The sequence below is a fragment of the Aphelocoma coerulescens genome, chromosome 5, assembly GCF_041296385.1.
Source record: "Aphelocoma coerulescens isolate FSJ_1873_10779 chromosome 5, UR_Acoe_1.0, whole genome shotgun sequence".
Classification (NCBI taxonomy): Eukaryota; Metazoa; Chordata; class Aves; order Passeriformes; family Corvidae; genus Aphelocoma; species Aphelocoma coerulescens.
The window spans coordinates 14,357,271-14,377,895 of NC_091019.1; the positions used below are offsets into that span (position 1 = coordinate 14,357,271).

The window sequence follows — 20,625 nt, forward strand, 5'->3', positions numbered from 1 at the left end:
GTTCTTAGCATAATAGGAGAGGAGCAATAGGATAATTTTACTGTTCAGTGATCAATATGTGAAGGAGAAAGAATTTTCTGGGGAAAAATAAACAGGCCAGAAGGGAATGTCAGAGAAAATTCGTAGTGTGCAAGTCCATTGTTCCCTGTGGTTAATGGGAGCAATGTGGAAGCACCATATTAAAGATACTTGCTCATGAGTGTGAGAAAGAAACCTAACAGCACACTGCCTTTGTCCTTTTATTGAACACTCATTTGAAATTAATTGATGAATTTTAATTGTTATTTAACTATTTAGTCATGAATGTTAACTAATTAATGGATGTAACATTTATTGCTGTGTTTTACTTACAGTCTGAATCACCCAGTAATGGAAGGAGCAACCTGACATCCACTCCTGCTCTGCCAGCACTTCTAGAAAAGTGAGTTTTGCCTAGGTCATCTCATTACCTATTAAATGCTAATACTAAAAGATAATTTAAAGAATCATATTTTTAAATACTATTATATTACTACTCTTCATTAGAATGCTTTACACATGCAAATTAAAGGTTTTAGACTGTGTAGATCACTACAGAATATTGAATTTCATGTATTTTAAATTAGTGCTGAGGCAGGGCAAAATTTATCTGATGTCTTTGTTTTACCTCTGTGCTTTACTAAGAATGTAAGTATGCAACAACTGGGAAAACAAAAATGGCGAACTACAGAACTGGTTGCTACTATTCAAAAGAACTCTGCAAGATCTAGACCATCTTTTAAACTGGACAGAAATTCTGTGAGAAAAAAACAACAACCAAAAAATCTTATCAATATTTGCATCTAAGAAAACAAATCATGGTACCAAGTAACAGAGGCAGAACTTGAAATTCAAGTTTGAGCATAAGTGTGTGTGCATGGGCCAGATGGTCTAATAGTGTAGAATTACCTTGTCCAACAGTTTTGTATGTGTAAGCACTTCAAGCTTATAGTCATGGCTTATTTAAAGTCCAAGTGAAGATAATGTCTACTGTTAATATGACTTTGTGAGAGAAAATCCATTACCCACAGACAGTGTCAATCAGGTTGAATTATTCAGCCATCATTGCAGTGCCAGAAAAATAAGGCCTGCAAAAAGAGTGAGATTTCAGAAGTTGAAATGGGATCCACTGTTGAGCTTATTAAACCTTGAGTTTGATAGATCTGCTAAGATATGTCTCAATCACTTAAACTCTCTGTCCCAGATCAAATAAATGACAGGAGAGCACTGCAGGAAGAGAGCAATATAAAACAGCTTATCTTGAGGCTAAATGCTCAAAACTTTTACTTGAGAAAAGTTCTAGTGAGAAAAGTGAGGTATGTGTATTTTTTCTAACATGTGCATCAGTTCAACATATAAAGTCAGCAGAGGAGAATACTTAAAAGGCAAATAAAACCAATGTTTTGTTGAATTAGTATTTGGTATTATTTCTATTATGTTCTTCTTATGTAGCAGATTACAATTTCTAAGATGATTTTTAGAAAGTTGAGGGAAATGTTTTCATGAATAGCAAATAAATGTCATGGATGATCCAGGAAACAAAGGCTCTCTTTTTTTATTTTTAAAAGAAGAATAAAAATGCAATTTTTCTTTCCTTAGAAACATAATAATTACTGTTCTTAAATCACAGCATCCTGAAACTAATATTTTTCTTCGTGTTTAATTTTTTTTCTTTTGAAAGACATTTCATTTCTCTGATGTGCATTAAAAAAGACAAATCACGACTCATGAAATTGCAGTATACTCCAAACACAACACATTTCTGTGATGTTATTTTCTATTTGTCTGCTTCTTTTGTCTTAGCAGTGGGAAATCAAATGGAGAGCCTGACTGTGAAACCTCAACTTCTGTGGTGACACAGAGTGGGTTGGAAGAGATCAGTCCTGAAATGAAAGCCAAGATAGAAGAGGAAGCATATAACAAGGGGTGGGAATATTTTTTGTGAACTAGATCTGTAAATATGTGCTACCAGATGAGGACATATGTTTTTAAAATTTAATTTAAAATACAGTAGTCATGTTGTCGGTGTCACAAAGTGCTTTACAGCATGTTTTGGGGCAATTAACAACTTTGGGATCTGTTTCTGAATGTCAAGCAAAGAATTTTGTATTATGTGAAGAGCGAGACAGAAATTTTGATCCTCTCCTGCAGAATCCAACATGCCATCTGTCTTTAGGATTGATTTGCATTTATTCTCCAGGAAAAAAAGTATCTAGAGGATATTGAAAATGATGGAAAATTATAGAGAAATATTTACTGACTCCTTTTCAATAGACAGAAGTTGTTCTCTGCTGAGGACTACAACTTCTTTTTCTTGTTCAAAATGATAAATTTGGCCTTAGCTGTAGTATAATCCCCTGTTAGGGAAGGGTGGCTGTCTGTGTGCCTTACTCATGGTCTTCAGCTAATTTTTACTCTTGTTTGAGTGCTGCAACGCTGCTACTTGTGCTTTATTACATATAACAAAACATAAAGCTAATTTTTCATTAAATAAGATCATGCTTTTACAACATCCAAGACTAAGAAATAAACATTTTGTCTAATAAAGATATCAGGAAGCCTTGAAGAAAACCAAAGAACTTCAGGAACTGAAGGAAGAAGATGAAGAGACACCCAAAGAAAGTCATGATGAACATGAAGAAAGTGAAAATGAAGATGAGATAAAAAATCTGAAAAGCAGGTGAGGCAGTGGTGTAATATATCCATAAAAGAGGGGCCACTTTTTCTCTTTGTGGTACCCAACCAAATGTTTTATACTCTCATTTTGGCATGTTTTCCTCCAGTATAGGGAAGCATATTTGAAATAGCAGTATTTACACAGAAAGGCATATTCTGTGACAAAGTAGTTGCAAAATACAAAACTTTTGATTTTGATGTTTCAGCTAAAGCTGTACGCTGACATCAAGATGCTTCATCTTGATGGGGTTTGCTTCTGCTTTGAGGTAAAAGAATGCTCCATAAAAGTTCTTTAGATGCCAAAAGGCATCTCTCTGTGGATATGCACTGTCTCATGACAGTTGTAATTCAGGAATCTGAATTTGTGCCGTGTGTCATTGCTGTCACTAGAGTGACATTGCATCCATCTGTACCCAGTGCTCTCTGTCTGTACAATGCAGAGGAACTGAATGCTGGCCAAAGCAAGTAATATGTCCAATCCCAGGTTAAGGCAGGGATCTTTACTTGATCCAGAAGAATTCATCTCCATTCCATAACCATTATAGCTATAAACAGCTGTTGATTTGAGATTTCAGCCGTGTTCAGAGAGCAGCCATCTCATTAGTCATGGAAAGATCATTATTGGAAAGAAATGTTTACCACATATTCCAATGTTTAATTTAGTTGCTCAAGCTACGAACAGTGCAGAATTTTGCATGATATCCAGCTCTGAGATTTGCCAGCTGACAGGTGGGAGAAATAGGAGTCATGTTTACAGTCTCCAGCTGTCTCACAAATATTTCTCATATAGACTAGTTGGAGTTGGAATATCTGAGTGTACAGCTCTTCATAAAGGAACTTTACAATTTGATTCTTCTTTGACAAGGTATTTATATTGGGGAAAAAAGATGATGTACCACCTATGACACCTTTCCAATTGAAAAGCTTAAGATACTAAATTTGCATCTGATTACTGTATAACATTTTTCTTTTCATTTTACAGCAGACTTGAAGTCGTCGTTAATTATTTATATATCCTGTACCCCAAACTGTGCAAACACTGGAATGTGTTGTGGCTTGTAGTGGCTGCAATAGTCGTTTTTGCTGTGGTGTTGGGAATCTACCATTCCTACAACTCCTGCGATGAAAAGTCAGAGGCACCTGAAGGGAAGGCCAGCTGTTCTGCTGCCCATCAGTATTCCTGGTGGAACTCAGGATTCCGACAGGAGCAACGAACGGAATAATAAAGGAGCAACCACGCCCTTATGGTCCCTGAGCAAGTTTGTGTAGTAGAGCACCGTTGTTAAAGGTAGTGCTTAGTCATCCCTATGGCTGTTACACGTGATCCCTTAAGTGAGTTACTCTACACCACCAGGTTTGGGATACATGGTGAGCATACCTTGCCAGGAAGCCATTCTGATAAATACTCCTGTCTGTCCTCTTATTGTAAAGGATTCGTACAAATAAAGTAGTGTTGAATCATGGTAAGGTTGTGGCAGTAATCAGCAACAAGCAAGACATTTAAAAGAACAATTTGCACAGGACATTGACATTTTGAAGACTATCATAAAACCTGCATTTGCAGTTAGTGCTTTATTTTGTATTTCCCGAATTTATTGTTGATTGTTGAAGTACTAATTGCATTTAAGTCCTTTGGGTTTTAAGAGGCTAATTAATTTCCTTATTCATTATTATTGGGTAGAAATAGAAACTCTTCCATGGAAGAATATAATTATATTCTAAGACCAAATTCCTTGCTGCTAAAATAATTTTATAAGAGGAATTATCTATGTGATTATTTAAATGGAATGCTAAGTACATGCATAAATATGGTTTATGATATACTTTAAGAATGGGACCACCACCTTTTTTAAAATGGGATACTCAACAGAACCTAAAATGGTCTCTAGGTGGCACAGTTAATATCATCCAATAAGTCTGGGAATGTCTGATATATAAAAATTTGCAAAAATTTTACCTATGCTACTCAGAGTCATTGGTGGTTACAGCCAAAAGTGGTAGCTGCCTGGAAGGGTCCATGTGCTGCCCAAGCCCAAAATACAACAGTCTTGGACATGGGAAGCAATCTTCAATTCTTTATTAAAAAAAGAAAAAAGAAAACAAAAGCTCTTCAAACCTCTGTATAGAGGTGTTCACACGAAATGGACTCTGCCCTACTGCTAACACTGGAAATAGGTGTTGTTTGAGATCTGCAGCAGGAGCACAGTTCTGAGAACAGCCAGAGCCCAACCAGTGCCTACATGGATCAGGCCATGGAAGCAGTGAGGGCTTAGGAGAGCTCACTGCCGGTTTTCAGTAGTTCATTTTCAGAATCTGATGCCAAGACCAAAACTGACCTGATACACTTCCAAAGCTGAACTACCACATCAGGATAGATCAATCTTTTGCCCAGATTTTTTGCCAGTTCTGCCAGTTTGGCAGTTGTGAGTTCTTACACAAGAATGTGAATGTCACTGCAGGTGTGCCATTTGTACCCGCTGAGTGTCACTTCTGAGTGAAGGTGAAGCATGTTTATTTTTCCATAGCTACAGCCACAATAGCAAACCCAGTGTGACATTTGATTGCACTCCCATCCTTCATTCTCCTGGCATTTTCTGATTGAGAAATGAGTCTGTTTTCCAGCTGAAGGATAAGAGTGTTATGAAGTACTGTAATTTCAGTTCTGATGCAGTCAATATTGTCCTGCCTTCTTTTGGTGGAAACACTGAACCTCAAGCTAACTGTCAAAGAAAACAGGCTTCTAAGTCAGTCAGAAATTTAATTCACGTACCTGGCACTAGTACCAAGTATCCTGCTGGTGAATCTTCGTTGGCCACATGTTTCTTAGGAGATGTTTATATGGAGAAAGAAAAAAAAGATTAAAAAAAAGAGCAGACCACTAACACCTTTATTTGTTTTGTTTTTTTTTTCTTTTGGGTGTGGGGAAGGGAGTCTCTACCCAATTAGGAGGTTTTCTTTTTCTAATTTAAAGTATATATTATTGAGGATTAGTGTGCTTAAGGAAGTTTAAAAAGGATAATGGGGAAGTGTGATTTGGTCTAAAATTGCAATTGGTAAAGAATAAGACAGGAGAAGGTTTCTTGCAAACTACTTGGAATCTGTTTGGTCAGTTAGAATTTCTGACTGTGAAGAACTACTGTGATATTTCATGTACTTTCAGTATTTAAAGAAACCTGTCAGTTGTTTCTTGAATACTTCTTTACTACAATTAGCTTCTTTAACTTAATATTCTTTACAAATAACATTGATAACTTAATAATAAGACAATAAAGATTGAAGGTAAATAGTCCTAATCAGATTTCTCTATGCCAAGAATTATGGCACGTATTTATGTGATGGTGGAATGTTGGGCTGCACTGAAGAAAAATAATTAACAGTGCCTGTAATGGAATTAATTTGTTTTTATTTTCATCTGCACTGTTGTGAGTCCAACAACTTATTTTAAGTACACATAGAAAGTTATTGATATCAACATGACCCTCTAATTGCTTAATTTTAAGCATGTGAAGAGGTTTTATTAGTCAGTGAGTGAATCTCCATCCTCTCTTGAAATTCAGCACACTGGCTTTTTGTGGAATTAGTGCGCAAGGGACAAGACCCATAAGTAGTTGTACTGATTTGAACTGAACTACTTGCATGTCTGATGCAAGCATAATTTAGCCCCAAATGAACTGAAAGAGGCAAGAGATTTTAATGGGGGTGCAAAAATGAAGATAAAGTTTATTAAAAAAAACTGTTCTTTTTATAACTACTTTGAGCAAACTGCCCACAAAAAATAACAAATCACAATGACTAACAGCACACTAAATAGCTATGCTTATGTTTTTCAGTTATTTAATTAAAACACCTTTTGTTTAATAGGAAACTAGATTAAGCTCAAAAACTATTCTAAATATAATTTTATCTATTGGATATTAGTTTGCTTTATCTGGAAAACAAAAAGCCAAACAACCTCTTCTGTGTTCAAAGATCACATCAGATAACAAGAAACAGACCTATTATTTATGCTATTAACACTGAAATAGTTTTCTTGAGGTGCAATATTTATTTTTATGCTTTAACATGACACATTTATGGTTTCTCCTGCACAGCACAAATGTTTCTAGCGAAAGGAACTTCAAAAGGGCACTATTTTTGTGTATCATATTTAAATTTGTAATATTGTAAGATTTTGCACAAGTGTGCTGGTATTGTACTGTATAGTATCACATACTTGAGTTTTGAAATAAAATTATGGTTTCAAAGTGCTCAGTGTTTTTACCTTAAAGATTTGGGGTGGTCTGTCTGCATATTGATGGCCATGTCCTCATGAAGTAAGTCCTCCCTTGTCTACACTGTTACATGTTCCAAGGATCTTGCTCTTAGTCTTCCAGTTCTTCAGGAAAATGGTCCAGAAGAAGAGAACAAACTCCTGTGTCAATGGAGGAAGTGTTTGTAAGCAGGGTCACCCCAGCCATGCCCTAGAAACCAGCTGAGAGAGGAAGCTGAAACATCGTGCAAAGAGTTGAGCTCCTGCTTCAGAGGGAGGCCGCGCGTCACGCAGGAGGATGAACATGGGAAGCCACAAGGGAAATCTGTAAGCAAAGGATTCTGGGCAAAAGGTTCGGAGTCTTTATTTGCTTCGTGTCCTTGTAGACTTGGGAGGTCTGGGAAGCCTGGGTCTTGTGGGGAGCAGTCTTGCCAGAGCAGCAGGTAGGAGTCAATGCTCAACTTCTGAATCTCTGATGGTCTCTGTCAGGGGACAGACTCTGGGACATCAACAACCTGGAAAGGAATTACTGTTTCCATGAAAAAACCCTGATATTTGTATTTTCTGTGTGATTTTTTATTATTATTATTTGTTTTCTCTACTGTTGTTCAAGTTTCAAGGTTCCTTTTGAAATGATTGTAGAGAACAGTTATGTGTGTTCTGCCTTATCAAAAGTTTTCTGTTTAGCAACCCTCATCAGCATTTTAAAACATGCTGACATAAAAGGCTGGGAATTTTTAATATAGGTTACAATAAGTATTTAGGTCAAAGACTAATTAATCATTCAGTATAGATCTGCTTTTTTTGCCACAGTAATTATGAAGAAGACACACCAAAAGGGTAAAGACCTTTCGTACTGTTACAGTCCAGATAAGTGATCTTCTATACAGTTTTGGAACAGCTGAACTACAAAAAGGAAGAAATAGACAAAAAACAAAGTTATTTCAGTCTCACTTTGTCATTCTAAAATTCTTTTCTCCCCCTCCTAATCTGTAAGACCTTGTGAGAGAGCTTATATTATTGTTTGGTGTTGTGAAGGTGTTTATCTCATTTTTACAGCTAAAAATCCTACTAAGCATCAAGAGTTTGATTAAAGGAACTTTGCCACAGTGAGGATAGTAGGCACAAAGTGTTAAGACCCGGCAGGACAATTAGCATGCAATTTTAAAATGTCAGAAACCCTATTAATTAGTTTTCATGGTAGGAAACACTTAGCAGTTCAAGGTAAGCATTTTCAATGACAAGATTTTGTTTAATGCTCTCAGTATTTTACAGCCACAGTCTATAGTCCATGAGAGCTACAGAATAACTATTTGTTTCAGCTTCTACCTTGTAAATGCAAGTGAATCCTCTTACAACCTCCTTCAAGTGAGAGCTCAGTCTGATTACAGTATCTGACATTGCAATGGCTTTGTAGAGGCAGGTAAGTACAGCACAATAAGGGAGGGAATAGAAACTGGAGCTAAAAATTTGTCTAAAGATCTCAACAAGTTTTACCAAGTTCTGTTCCAAACCACAGCCCAAACACAATCCAATTTTCATTTTATCATTGCTAATGGAGACATGATTTCACTGACCCCCAGCATTCTCCTCAGGCCTTGTAGGTGCCTGTCTGTCTTACAGAACACCATCTAATAACTGTGTTACATGCTGCTGCAGGAGATGTGCCTGTGCCCAGTTAACAGTTAATGCTACCTCATATCTTAACTGGTGACCTTCTAAATGCAAACCAGTTTAAAGAGGTAGCTACTGCTACACTTGTGTTTACAGGACTCCGAAAACAGCCTGGAGACAGAGGACATCTAAAAGTTTGCTGAATCACAAATGGAACATGATGAAACAAAATCATCCTGTTGCAAGAAAAAAAACCAAACAAACGGAGACCATTCTGAACTGTATAAGCAGGTAGAGCAATTTATTAATTAGTCCTTGGCATTGGCAAGGTGCCAATGGAGCCAGGGGGTGAAGCAGCAGGGGTTTCTTAGCTGAAAGAAAACTAGGAGCAGAGACGTAACTCTTTAAAAACATAAAATACTTGCAAAACATAAGGGAAGAAACCTATCTTCTGTGTCCATTGCCAGCAGGAATAGAAGTGATAGGTTTATACCAGGGTATGGCTAAGACAAGTTACAGTAGGGAATACCTTTGAACAGTAAAGAGCAGTGAGGCACTGAACTAGAACGTTAGAGGAAATGTTAGGAATCTGTCACTGGAAATCTTTGAGAACAGTTTAGGCAAACATCTGTCAGGAATAACATAGATACAGCAGACATGACTGACACTAAAGGAATTAGCTCATCTCTTGAACTCCATTCCTGTTCTGTGTTTATTGGAACCTCTGAAAAAAAAAAAATCTTTGCTAAGACTTCCTGAAGATTTTCTAAGTTATAGCTGTGAGGATCATCTGTGTTTTGAATCAATCCATGGGAAACATTCTTTGCTGGAAGTTCACAAAAGGCAGCAGTGATGGCACTGGCTGCGACCTCTGTACCTACAGTCTCACAAGGAATCCCATTTACAGTAGTGTATCTCCAAATCTCCTCAAAATTAGGTTTCATATGACCTCTGTGTTATGGGAACTATTTTTGCATTTGAACTCTAAGGGAAAAAAAAAGACAAATAGGATAGTGGGGAATGGATGCCATTCCAATTCCAATAAAAAAAAAGAAAAATCTTGTGTGGCATATTGTGGTACAATAGAAGATTTGTTTTATTTACCAGATGAACAGGCAACATGAATAATGATCTGTTCATCAGTAAAACAGGAAAAAATAGCAAAAGAAAAACTTCTTTCAAAGTGTTTACTGACTTAGCAGTCTAACAGCCTTATCTCCCTTCCTCAGCCATGTTTCTGAATCAGCAGTAGTGAAATTTTCCAGCAATCCCTACATGAAAGCGAGAGGAAGGGGTGATTAGGGATTTCCGGTCCGTGACCTCGCCCTGGAGTGGGACAGTCAACGCATTGGCTCTGACATTCTTTCTATGAAGCAGTGCAGTGACAGCTGAAGTTGCTTTCCAGAAGTCATCTCATCATCTGACAGCATCCAACCCCTTGCCTTTCCTTAGCACAGGAGACAAATCACCTTGAATTTCCTAATTTTCTGAGTTTTCCAAGCTGGTGGCAATGGCAACTTATTTTGGAGTTACCTCAGCAGTGTTTTTCATCTGGGTTATGACATTCCTGGCTCAAAATTACTTTGTAACAGGTATGTAAAGTTCCACTTTTTAAAGTCTTTAAAACAGTAGCTGGATTTACAAACCAAAATGTGGGGAAGGAGAGCGTGTAAATGTGTTTCTGGCAGAGGAAACCACAGGGCTTTGAGAATACAGTGCAACAAAACCTGGCATATAGGGAAACTTTCATTGTTGGTGTAATTCAATTGCTGAAAATGCTGAAGCCTTTTTATCTAAATGCCACAGAACTGCTTATTTTAAAGATCTGGTATCACATGTAGGATTAAGCTCAGATCTATTGAAATGTAACTTTATTTTGTATTATTTTAAATACCAGAGCAAACAATTTTGTACAATCCTCAGAGAGCAAAACATGAGACCAGTTCTCTTTCAAATTCCATTATCAACTTGACACAATCCATCCTAATTGCAGCAGCTGCTAAGATACCTGCAGATACTCAGTGTATATCAGAAGCCTCCAGATGCTTCACTGCAATTCTCAAGGAGCTAATGCTTGTTCTATTTATGTTAAAACATATACAGTTTTCGCAGACAATTGGTTTTCTCACCTACTGAAAGAGTTCTGGACTAAGTTAGGTGCTCAAGTCCTGTTGAAATTCCACAGGATTGGAGTACCTAACAACTGTAGTGTCCTCCAGCAAAATCAACACTGTACAATTTTCACTGGGGAAATGGAGAGCTTGCAGCTGTTTGGATGCCCCTTAGCTCCCCTCCAAGGGAGTACTCTCTCTTGGGATACCTTCTCCTGCACCCTTGTAGCTCCAAGGGCTCCAGTTAAGCTCAAGGCTGATCTCCAGCTGTGTCTTGAAGCTGTTTTGTGGCGTGTCCTGTCCCCTCCTGTAGTGATCTGCTGACTGGGCTTCACGCAGGGACTCTGGATTTAGGCTGTAGGTAGCCTTGTCCCCAGGATGGACTTCAGGCATATGTAGAACCATCTCCTGCTGAGCCCAAATGGGCTTTCTGGATGTCTGACTCGTTGTCTTGGTCTCTCTGGGGCTGCCAGTGAAACCTGCCTCTGTCACCACCGTGGTGCTGTTCAGGTGCTGTGGGACTGTGCCCTGGTTGGTGAGGGCACTGCCCTGCCTGTACCCTCTGCTCCTGGCCCCTTTCCCTGTGGAACAGCCTCATTCTTGCTGCTCTCTGACACCAGCAGCCAAAGGAAACTCTCTCTAATAAATCAGAGTGAAGTTTAGCAGCAGGCAAAGAGAAAAACAACCACTCTGCAAAAAAAGCAAAAAGGGAACTAATACACAACAAGGCCAATACCCATAGCTTACAAAAACTGAACAATTTTCTTCCTGTTCTATGGCAATTCTGTCTTGCTGTGAGATTCTTCTGTCTAGGTCTTCCCACTTATTTCAGTAAACCAAATTTTTAACCCAACACCAAAATACTGAGCAGAATGTGCCAGTACTAGATTACCTAAATAGAGCAGAGCTTAAAGCACAGCTATGTGCAGCTTGTGGACCAAAAGGGATAATGTGCTTCTGAAGGACTAGTCTGTCTCCTGTACGAACTCAGTCATCTTTAGAGCAGAGTTCAGAGGTGACTTAAGAAGTGATGAAAAGACTTGAAGAGGGTACTGTTCTCTTTCTGGATTCCTTCCTCACACTGTGAAATTCATAACTTTTACAAAATGTATATTTTACATCACTGTTTTGTTTCAAAAGGCTTAGCAGATTTTAAGATGCAACTTTTGACCATATCCTAGAGTCACTTTTCTTATAATTTACAAGTTAATTTTCTGGTACTGAATTCCTATATTATTCTGTGTATCTACCATGAAATACACACGTGAAAATATTTTTCCTGGAATTGAATGACTAAAGACTGTAGCAGTTCACAAGTACCTAGGTAATTTCTAAGACTTCATTAAATTCCTTTCATTCAGCTGCTCAGCTTTATTTGAAATTCATGAAGTTGGTCATTGAGAAGCTTTCTTTCTCAACATTATGATTTTTTAAAGTTTTATTGGCTCACATCTGAAGATAGGGAAATACTAGACTAAATAAGGTAGACTTGATATCTTTGATAACTGCACACAGACCTTCATTGATGGCCGGTTTGGACAAATTTGGAGGAAAATATCCTCTGATAGAAGGCAGGTTACAAGCAGCCCTCCCCCACCAGGTTCGGGAAAAAATGAATTTTCCTCCAAGGAAAGTGAAAGAGATAAAAATATTTATTTAACAAACACGCAGAAAAAGGATAATAATGCTAAATAATAAAACCTCTCACTGTGGAGAGAAAAACCTGGGAAAATTTCAGAGTCCTTCCGTAGGTAGCTTCTCCCTTCCTTCTCGGAGCTGGGATGGGGTGGGCCCTCCTCCAGGACCAAGGCCTCAGTGGAAAGTCCTCCCGATGTATTCTGATGTTGAAACTGTCCAGCAGAGAAGAAGGGGAAAAAATGAAGTCCCAGGAAAACAAAAGTTTAACTCTCTGTCTCCCTCTGGAGAAAAAGAAAGCCGAAAGCTGGCTGGAAAGCTAGCAGTGCCTCCCCCCGCTCCTCTCTCTCACCACAGCAGAACGCAGAGAGGTTTTATCTGTGTCCTTGAAAACAGACTGTAAAGTGCTTTGAAAGTTTTGCTGTTTTTTTTTCTCTCCCCCCCTCAGGCTCAGTTTAAAGGCATAGAAAGGCACAAAATTAATTTCTGGACATAGGGCAGCGATATGGGATACACATCATAAAGTCACCCCAAGAAAATTGAGCAACAGGGCTCCTCTGCATCCCCCTTCAATGTGCTTGGGCTTGACTTATGTTCAGGTCAGGGCTGGATGCAGCCGCAGTTTGTCTGTGGGGACTGCTCAGGTATTCAGTGGCTTTCCCTCTCTGCTGAGATAAATCCACCTGATTCAATGATCACTCTACAAAAAAGTCCAATTAAACTAAATGTAAAGACAGCAGAGATGGATCCTTTTCCAAAAGCCATTTCCAGCCCCACCACATCCAGTGGGAGCAGGAGCTAAAAGCCTGCCTGTTTTTTTACTGCTCCACACAAGCTTAATCACCTTTTATCCCCTTCTCATCACATGAGTAGCTTGGCTGCCAGTTCTATCTTTTCATTCATAAAATTCAGTTTCATTTGTCTTGTTAAGGAGTCATAGGGTGGATTTGGAGGCATCACTTCATCCTCCCTTGAGAGTTTGTGGATTGTCTGTATTCTGAAGCATAGATTTTATGAAGTATTCATTAGTGTACACACCTACTGAACACAGTCTGACAAACATATTGAGTAAGGTAGTCAGATAACCACCTGTGGCTGGTGGTTATCTGACCTGTCTGCCATGAAATGCTGAAATGTTTCATTTAACAGGGCAATTACTGTATATAACCCAAAAAGAAAAAAATCCTTTTTTTCCAGTAAATGCTCCTAGTAAAATATGGAGGCAAAACAGTAATATCCTTTCTCCTTATTCAAATCCTGAATTTTGTCCTATGCCCTTGACACAGCTGAGAAAGAAGAGCAGGTGTAACCTGGCTATGGACTTGCTGGTGCAGGTGTCATAAAGAGTGTGCCAGCTGTGGCTGTCTAAAAAGCTGGATGAACTGCATGGAAAAGTATCATAAATTCACCTGGCCTAGCTCCTCTTTTCCTGCTCTCTGCCAAACACAGTAAATGGAACACTTGACAGTAGCTGGGGGAGGGAAGCATCATGCCAAGCTAGGGAAAAAAAAAGAAAAAAGAGTTTAGGAGGAATAAGGAACATCAGGAATTATAAAATCTTTATATTTTCTTATTGATACATTAATTCAATGAAAAATTATGTCAAATACCTTTGATATTATATACCTTACCATCTTGATAAGAAGGGTGTAATGACAGAATCAATGCCTTGGTGCATTTGCTAGCTTTAATTTATTTTAAAAAAGAAAAGAAAGGAAAAAGGCTGTATGTAAATTTAGTCTAATGACAGTCAAACCTCTTGAAATTCCAGACTATAGTGTTAAAAAAATATGTTCTATTTTTAAAATGTCTTCTATGCTAGAAATTAGTTTTCTACTATCCTCAAGCTATAAACTTTAAAAAATTTTCAATTCAGTTGAATGTGATCTTAAATCCTTCATGAGGAAAAAATGCTAATATTCAAATATTAACCTTGACTATTTTATGGCTTGATTACAGGTTCCATTCATTCATCTTGCAGGATCAAGGGTATAGGAATTTATCTTGATCAGAAAGCTAATTTCTCAGAAGCAAGTAATGGATGTAATCAACTCAGTCTACAGCTGGCAAGTAAACAGCAAGTTGAAGAGGCTCTGAAGCACGGCTTTGAAACGTGCATGTATGTGCCACCATTTAGTGGCCCACCACCTTTAGTGAACAGCTTCACACACAGCTGAGGCTGGTGATAAATCTCATACTAAAAGCACTGCTTTTTATGCTTTTTATTGTAGCTTCGGATGGGTGAAAGAGGGATTCGTTGTTATTCCTCGGATAACATCCAACCAGAAATGTGGTCGGGGAAAAACTGGAATAGTTCAATGGAATGCTGGCAAGGATAAAACATTTAATCTCTACTGCTTCAATTCCTCAGGTATGCAAGCATGACAACTACATTTTGTGTGTGTTTTGGTTCATATAGGTTTTTTTAAATCCTCATGAAAAAATCATAATGGGTGAGTTCCTATAATTCGTTGACCCTTTCTCCCCAGTCCAAACATTGTCAAGCTGTTCTTAGCTCAGAAGCTTCCAAGAAATACAAAAGGTGAATTCTGTAAATCCCAATTAATAATTTGGTGCTGCCATGAAAGCTCTCGAGGAAGGGTTGCTTTTACCATTCTGTAATGTTGACACAACACTCTTAATATGTTCTGATTATTTGGGCATGATAATTTAAAAGAGAGTGAATTTAATCTTTAATCTTGTCTGTGTGTGGTGTGTCTGTTCTCCCAAAAATGCCAAGAGTGGGGTACTTTGGGAAAACTGGATTTTTTTTTTTTTTTTTTATAAAGGGAAATGTATCCATTAAGCTAAATTAAATTATAAACCAGAACTGCCAAGAGACCATAAAACCAATTAGATTCCAATCTATAATGAGTAAAATCCAACAGCTCTCTTTAATATGCATCATCCTAGGTGTGAAAAGACCTGTCCTTCCCCTCACTGACTATTTGCAGATTGAAGATCCAACAGTGGAACTTGGGCCTTGATATAAGTTAGATCTCTGCACTATAGATCAATAGAGTTTCTTAATGGCTTCTGTGGTATTAACTAAAAAAAAGTAACTAGAGATGATGTGTTCCTGATTGTGTCCCATATCTATGGTTATTATATAACAGGTATCCCAATAATTAGACCAAATAAAGGATAATTTCATTATTTATAGTCAGTCCCTAGGCTTTGCCCAATGAGTTTTAGACAACAAGAGCGAGAGAATATGTACAAAACCATGAAGGTTTTCAGGAAAGTTGTATGAACAAGGGTTGGAAAAAGCAGGAGAAAGATGGAGATGCAAGATATGCCCATGCAAAGATGTAAGGACCTGAGACCCTATCCTGGTGACTGTGAAGATTGGAGGTTCCAAAGAGACTGAGGATAAAGCTGTAGGGAGAAGGCCTGTGCAACATGGTGTTTCACTGCATGAAATTTGTGTTATTCTGCATCAAAAGTGTTGGGTAGATTGGGTAATGCTAAAGAGGCAGCAAATAATTCCAAATTACTTGCTTTGTTTTGCCTTAATTAAAAGAAAATAACTACATATATACTGTTAGAGTATGTGAATAAAGTTAAGCTTGCTCAATGGTTAGAAAACCATTTAAAAATGTATATTTCACATTGGGATGATACTGCATTCCTTTATCTTAATTTCCAAACTGTTGCCTGCTCTAGGCATTTCTTACCCAAAATATTTGTCAGAAGCTCATTTTGTCAATTTTCTTGTGCCAAAAACATTGCCAAACGCTCTTGAAAACCATAGTGGAAAAAGTGTTAAGCCCCTGCCCTTTGGCATTTCATTCTGTAAAGGTGACTGCGTCATCAGACTTCCCGTGGGGATTCAATTGGAGAACAGCACATACATCATTTGCCAGTTATTTATGTTGTAACCTGGTTGTTACTTTAGTGAAATTTTTATAGCTTTGCAGAATATAGAGTTTCACTAGCAAAGTAGAATTTCCACATTTTCACAGGAGCCTGATTCAGAACTCAGCTTTTCCAATTCACTATAAAAGTTCACTTGCACCAACATTTTTATGCAGACAACATTCACTTCTATTAAATGACTTAATTTCTGAAAATTACTTATTTTTCTTCAAACCTGAAGTTTGTTACTTCCTATCCTCTCCTCCCCACTTAGAATAAAATATCTTTATTATCTCACACTGGTGCCTGATTTATTTGAAACTTATAGGCCACGTTTTTTTTACAGGAAATCAAATTAATTTTCAAAGTATCAAGAATACAAGCTTGTATTTTGAACATACACACAATACCATGGAAATATTTTTGAATATTGAATCTGCAGTTAAGCCGTCTGCTCTGTGGGAGGTTATACTGTTGGGTTTTATATGCAGTATTACCCTAAGTAGTTTTCATGAGGAGTGGAGTCATTGGTATGGAATCATAAAATAAGTGCCACACTTGCTCAAAGGAGTTTGTAACTATGTGAGTAATGATAAAATCTGTGTAATCTAGGTTGCAACCACATGTTTGAAATGGGGATGCCTGGTTTGGGCAAAGCTTTTCTGAACAAAAAAGAAAAAATTTCCAGATGGGAAAGACTGAGGAACAATTTCAATAAGTGTGTGTGCAGTAAGTATAAAAGTGGCATCCAACACAACTTTTATGTATTTCTTTTCCCTGCTACAGATGTCCAGATTAATTCATGTCAACCAGACCCAACTACAACCACATTTCTTTCATCGAGTGCATCAAGGGACCTAACTGCATATTCAACCCCTGATTTGGCTGAGAACATTACAGCAGTGCCCACTGTGACAGTGACTGAGTCAGAAAAATTCCTGAGAAACAGATTTCGTGTCATATGTGTGACTGAAACAATCTTACCAACAGAGGGGCCTACCACACAAATGCCAGAGGAGCACTCACCCACTGACTCTCCCAAGCACACTCCCCATCTGGCCTTTAAGAATGATGCTGTTGTTTTTGGAGGTAAGGGCCTTGTGTGGCAATCATTTAATGAAAAGAGCTAATTATGTAGGAGTCAGGAGTCAAACTGTTCACTGCTGTTTGTGTTTGCTGCTCTACCATCCATTTTGATACAGCTGAACCTGGAGGCAGAATAGGAATGATACGGTTTTGCAAAACAAAGCTTATAAAGCAGAGGATTTTAAAATAGTTTTGAAGTAGAACTAAGATCTGATTTTATCCTTTTTTGATAATATTTTAATATGAAATGATAGACGTTCATTCTGGTTAATGTGATTTGGGGTAAATACATTTCTGAAAAAGTCTTGGCAAACACTCTGTTCTCAGTGTAATGGAAAACTCACCAGGTTCATAAAACCAAAAGAAGCCAAGGAAGTTTTAAGGAGACTTGTTCTCGAGATATGAGGTGTGAGTAAGCAACCCTAACACACTGCAGTGGAGAAACAGACTAAGTATGAGGAAAATCATTCTAACTAAGGATAATTAACCACAAGAATGTGTTCTCTAGGCAGGTTGCAAAAACCCTCCAATGAGCAGATTAGACAAATATTTGTCAGGGATGGCCTAAATACCAGTTTTAGTCTATCCTGAAAGAAATGAGCAGGAGTAACTCACCTTTTGATGTTCCTAAAACTTCTTCAGTTGATGTGGATGTATTCTGACACTAGACTGGTTTTAGAAGAATCCAGATTTATGCTCATGAGCCTTTAGAAAGTCAGCATTAAGTACATAAATAAAAACTCTGTGCTTATATCACTTTTATCTCCAGGTATCCCCACTGCACTTCTTGTACTGGCAATCATCTTCTTCATTATTTCAGTTGTTCTAGCAGTCTGTTATATCAAAAGGTAAGTTGCTATTATTTTTTTCTCTCTTGGAATGAGTTCACTCCTAGAGTACAATCACTGAATATTTAAAATATATACTAAAAAGCAGAGAAGTAATGATGATGACATAATAGTGTTGCACAAATTAAAAAAATCGTAAACCCAGTTTTTATGCAGATAAGTTTGTTGTTGTTGTTGCCACTCCCTGCTTTAGAAAAGGAACAAAAAAAAATTGCCTATTTTTAATTGGTCAATCATGCCTAGTGTGAAATATTTCCAAGTGTGTCAAAATAGCAACACTAAAATTTGCATCTGTTCATACATAAACCTGTTTATGCAATTTTATCCTTTTTTTTTTCTATGTCAGACTCAAGGGGAAAGTTTTTATTATTGGACTGTGATCTTGCTCAGAAAAAAATAGTTGTTGAACTCATTTGTCAAAAGTAAGGACCTTCAATACAGTGCATCATTAAATGCTACTAAAAAAGTGTGCATTTTTCATATCCTAGCACAGACAGCTTTATCATTGCGTACCACAAATCCTAAATATGCATTGTTTGTTTTTTTAAAAAATACCCAAAAATTTCTTTAGAAAGCACACTGCTTGAAAAAGCACAATGATCTAGCATGTCACTATCCTCTGTGAGACTTCTGCTTGAGTATGGTAGAGTAAGTAAATTCTAGCTGTTTGAATGATACAACCAAACTATGTCAGTATTTCTGCTTTACTATCCTTTTTTCTTTTTAAAGGTACAAGAAAACCTTACCATTTTTAAACAAGAATCAGCAAAAAGAAGCAGTTGTAACTACTGCTCTCAAAGAGACAAAATCAAATGACCAGACACCTGAGAAGGAAACACAGAATAATGGAAATAAGGTAGAAGAGTGTAAAACTAAGTCTGAGGCCACAGTAAAATGTCTAGAAGCAGAAGTTTAAAGGGAAGAATGTACAGTTGTTGATGGAAATATAAAATGAAGCACACAAAACTTAGCAGTGCTTTTAAACATAAGTGATTGTAAATATTCATATTTTCTCTATCTTTAACATATGAGAGTTGTTTTTTAATAATTACATCTCTGGCAACAAGTATTCTTGCAGAAGAACATGCTATCTTATTTACTTGAAATAAATTTTACAAATCCATATTACAGCTCATTTTTCATCTTTAATAAAGAAGCAATTAATAATATGCTATTAATGACGTGCACTACGTTAACTATTTGCTTGGAACTCAGATCAATATATAATGAAAAGGTTTTTATATCTGGCTGGAGGATGTCTGATAGCCTAATGCCTAAAATGAAATGCTGACACTGTAGTTCTTCCTCATGTAGATTAGCTTATTTCCATTCAGTAGTTGCATGCTGTTTTTAAAAATATCTGTTTACAAACAGAAAAACCAGTTCTGTTTACAAGGGAGTGAAAACTCAAAGATCCACTGTCATTCAAATGCCTGAGGAAGGGTACAAAGATGCTGATGTTTATACATATATATATATATATATATTTACAGCGATGAATAACTTTCTTAGATACCTTCATTACATCATAATTTACTGCTTTATTTATTAAAACCATTATCATTCTTCCACATCAGATACTTGACAGAGGGGGGAAAAAAAAAACCTTGAACTGTATCTCAACACTTACATTGGAGATCTTTTGTGTGTCTTTAAGTGTGGCTTTCATAATAAAGGTCTCAGGTGGTATGGGATATCTACAGTACTCCCTAAAAAATAAACCACCGTGGATATGTTTGTCTGGACAATGTATTCTCATGAAAACTGTCTCATGGTAAAAAGAACTCATATAACCTTAATGTTGCAGAAGAAATTAGTTGTTATAAAAGAACAACACTAGCAGTTTATCAAATATTTTCCTCAATAAAGAATTTAGATAACTTACCTTTATGTGTGAAGGAGGTTGTTATGCCAAAGGAAGATTTTTTCCTTCATCAAGCAGCTTGAAAAACATACTCTTAAATAATAATAATAATAATTTTAAAAATAGCAATAGAACTGCTCACCTATATTAAGTTTTCAACAGTGTAGGATATTGGGTTATGAACTTTGCTATTTTTCATTCAGATAAATTTTAAAATGCCCAGTGGTTATATATCCCAGTAGATAGTGAGTTACAGTGCATTGCTAACAGCATACTTAGAGATGTCCTTGGTTGTTTTTCGTTTTTGTGGCGGTTTTTGTTTGTTAGGGATTTTTGTGGTTTGGTTTTGGTTTTGGCTTGGGGGTTTTTTGATAGTTCAGAAATATTTTATGGCTCCAAGTGATTCAGTACTGCTCTAAAAACTGCTCATTTCAGATGTCCATTAGCAGAATTTTAGCAGAAAAACATGCAACAGAGGACAGCACTAGACACAGCCCTCCCACCCAGTTAAGCAACTCCTGTCCTTGCAAAATACCACAGGAACACCTTGTATCTCTCCTGGCATCCAGAATGAAAGTGCTCTGTGAGGAGTAGACAGCACAAGTAAGGCCATCAGGAAGGGCCACAGCCACCAGTCATGAAGGTGCCAGAATAGCAAATGGGCTT

General features: G+C 37.3%; 2 protein-coding genes across 21 annotated transcripts in view; both read left to right on the plus strand.

Annotated features, from left to right (window-relative positions):
- IRAG1 (inositol 1,4,5-triphosphate receptor associated 1) overlaps window positions 1-6,941 on the plus strand; it is a 98,374-nt gene extending 91,433 nt beyond the window's left edge. For 15 of the 19 annotated variants that reach the window (XM_069016725.1, XM_069016720.1, XM_069016719.1 and 12 more), the window contains 5 exons: window positions 354-421; window positions 1,822-1,944; window positions 2,567-2,698; window positions 3,485-3,559; window positions 3,677-6,941. In XM_069016725.1, coding sequence (XP_068872826.1) covers window positions 354-421; window positions 1,822-1,944; window positions 2,567-2,698; window positions 3,485-3,559; window positions 3,677-3,917 — 639 coding nt within the window. In that variant the 3' untranslated portion in view covers window positions 3,918-6,941. The remainder of the gene's footprint in view (window positions 1-353; window positions 422-1,821; window positions 1,945-2,566; window positions 2,699-3,484; window positions 3,560-3,676) is intronic. The other 4 variants (XM_069016731.1, XM_069016733.1, XM_069016735.1 and 1 more) reach the window with 4 other exon arrangements.
- A 699-nt stretch (window positions 6,942-7,640) lies between these two features.
- LYVE1 (lymphatic vessel endothelial hyaluronan receptor 1) lies at window positions 7,641-19,953 on the plus strand. 2 transcript variants are annotated; one of them, XM_069016736.1, is made up of 7 exons: window positions 7,641-8,848; window positions 9,787-10,149; window positions 14,263-14,422; window positions 14,535-14,674; window positions 16,948-17,250; window positions 18,017-18,095; window positions 18,825-19,953. In XM_069016736.1, the coding sequence occupies exons 2-7, from the start codon at window positions 10,068-10,070 to the stop codon at window positions 19,009-19,011; spliced, it is 951 nt and encodes a 316-aa protein (XP_068872837.1). In that variant the 5' UTR covers window positions 7,641-8,848; window positions 9,787-10,067; the 3' UTR covers window positions 19,012-19,953. The 2 variants fall into 2 exon arrangements, with proteins under 2 accessions (XP_068872837.1, XP_068872839.1); XM_069016738.1 differs by lacking the exon at window positions 7,641-8,848 and having other exon boundaries at window positions 9,727-10,149.
- Window positions 19,954-20,625: the final 672 nt, after the last annotated feature.

Coding starts and splice junctions, on each gene's coding strand:
- LYVE1 (XM_069016736.1), top strand. CDS start 10,068: ATGGCAACTTATTTTGGAGTTACCTCAGCAGTGTTTTTCATCTGGGTT. Junction 10,150..14,262: donor TCAAAATTACTTTGTAACAG/GTATGTAAAGTT, acceptor GCTTGATTACAG/GTTCCATTCATTCATCTTGC. Junction 14,423..14,534: donor CACGGCTTTGAAACGTGCAT/GTATGTGCCACC, acceptor TTTTTATTGTAG/CTTCGGATGGGTGAAAGAGG.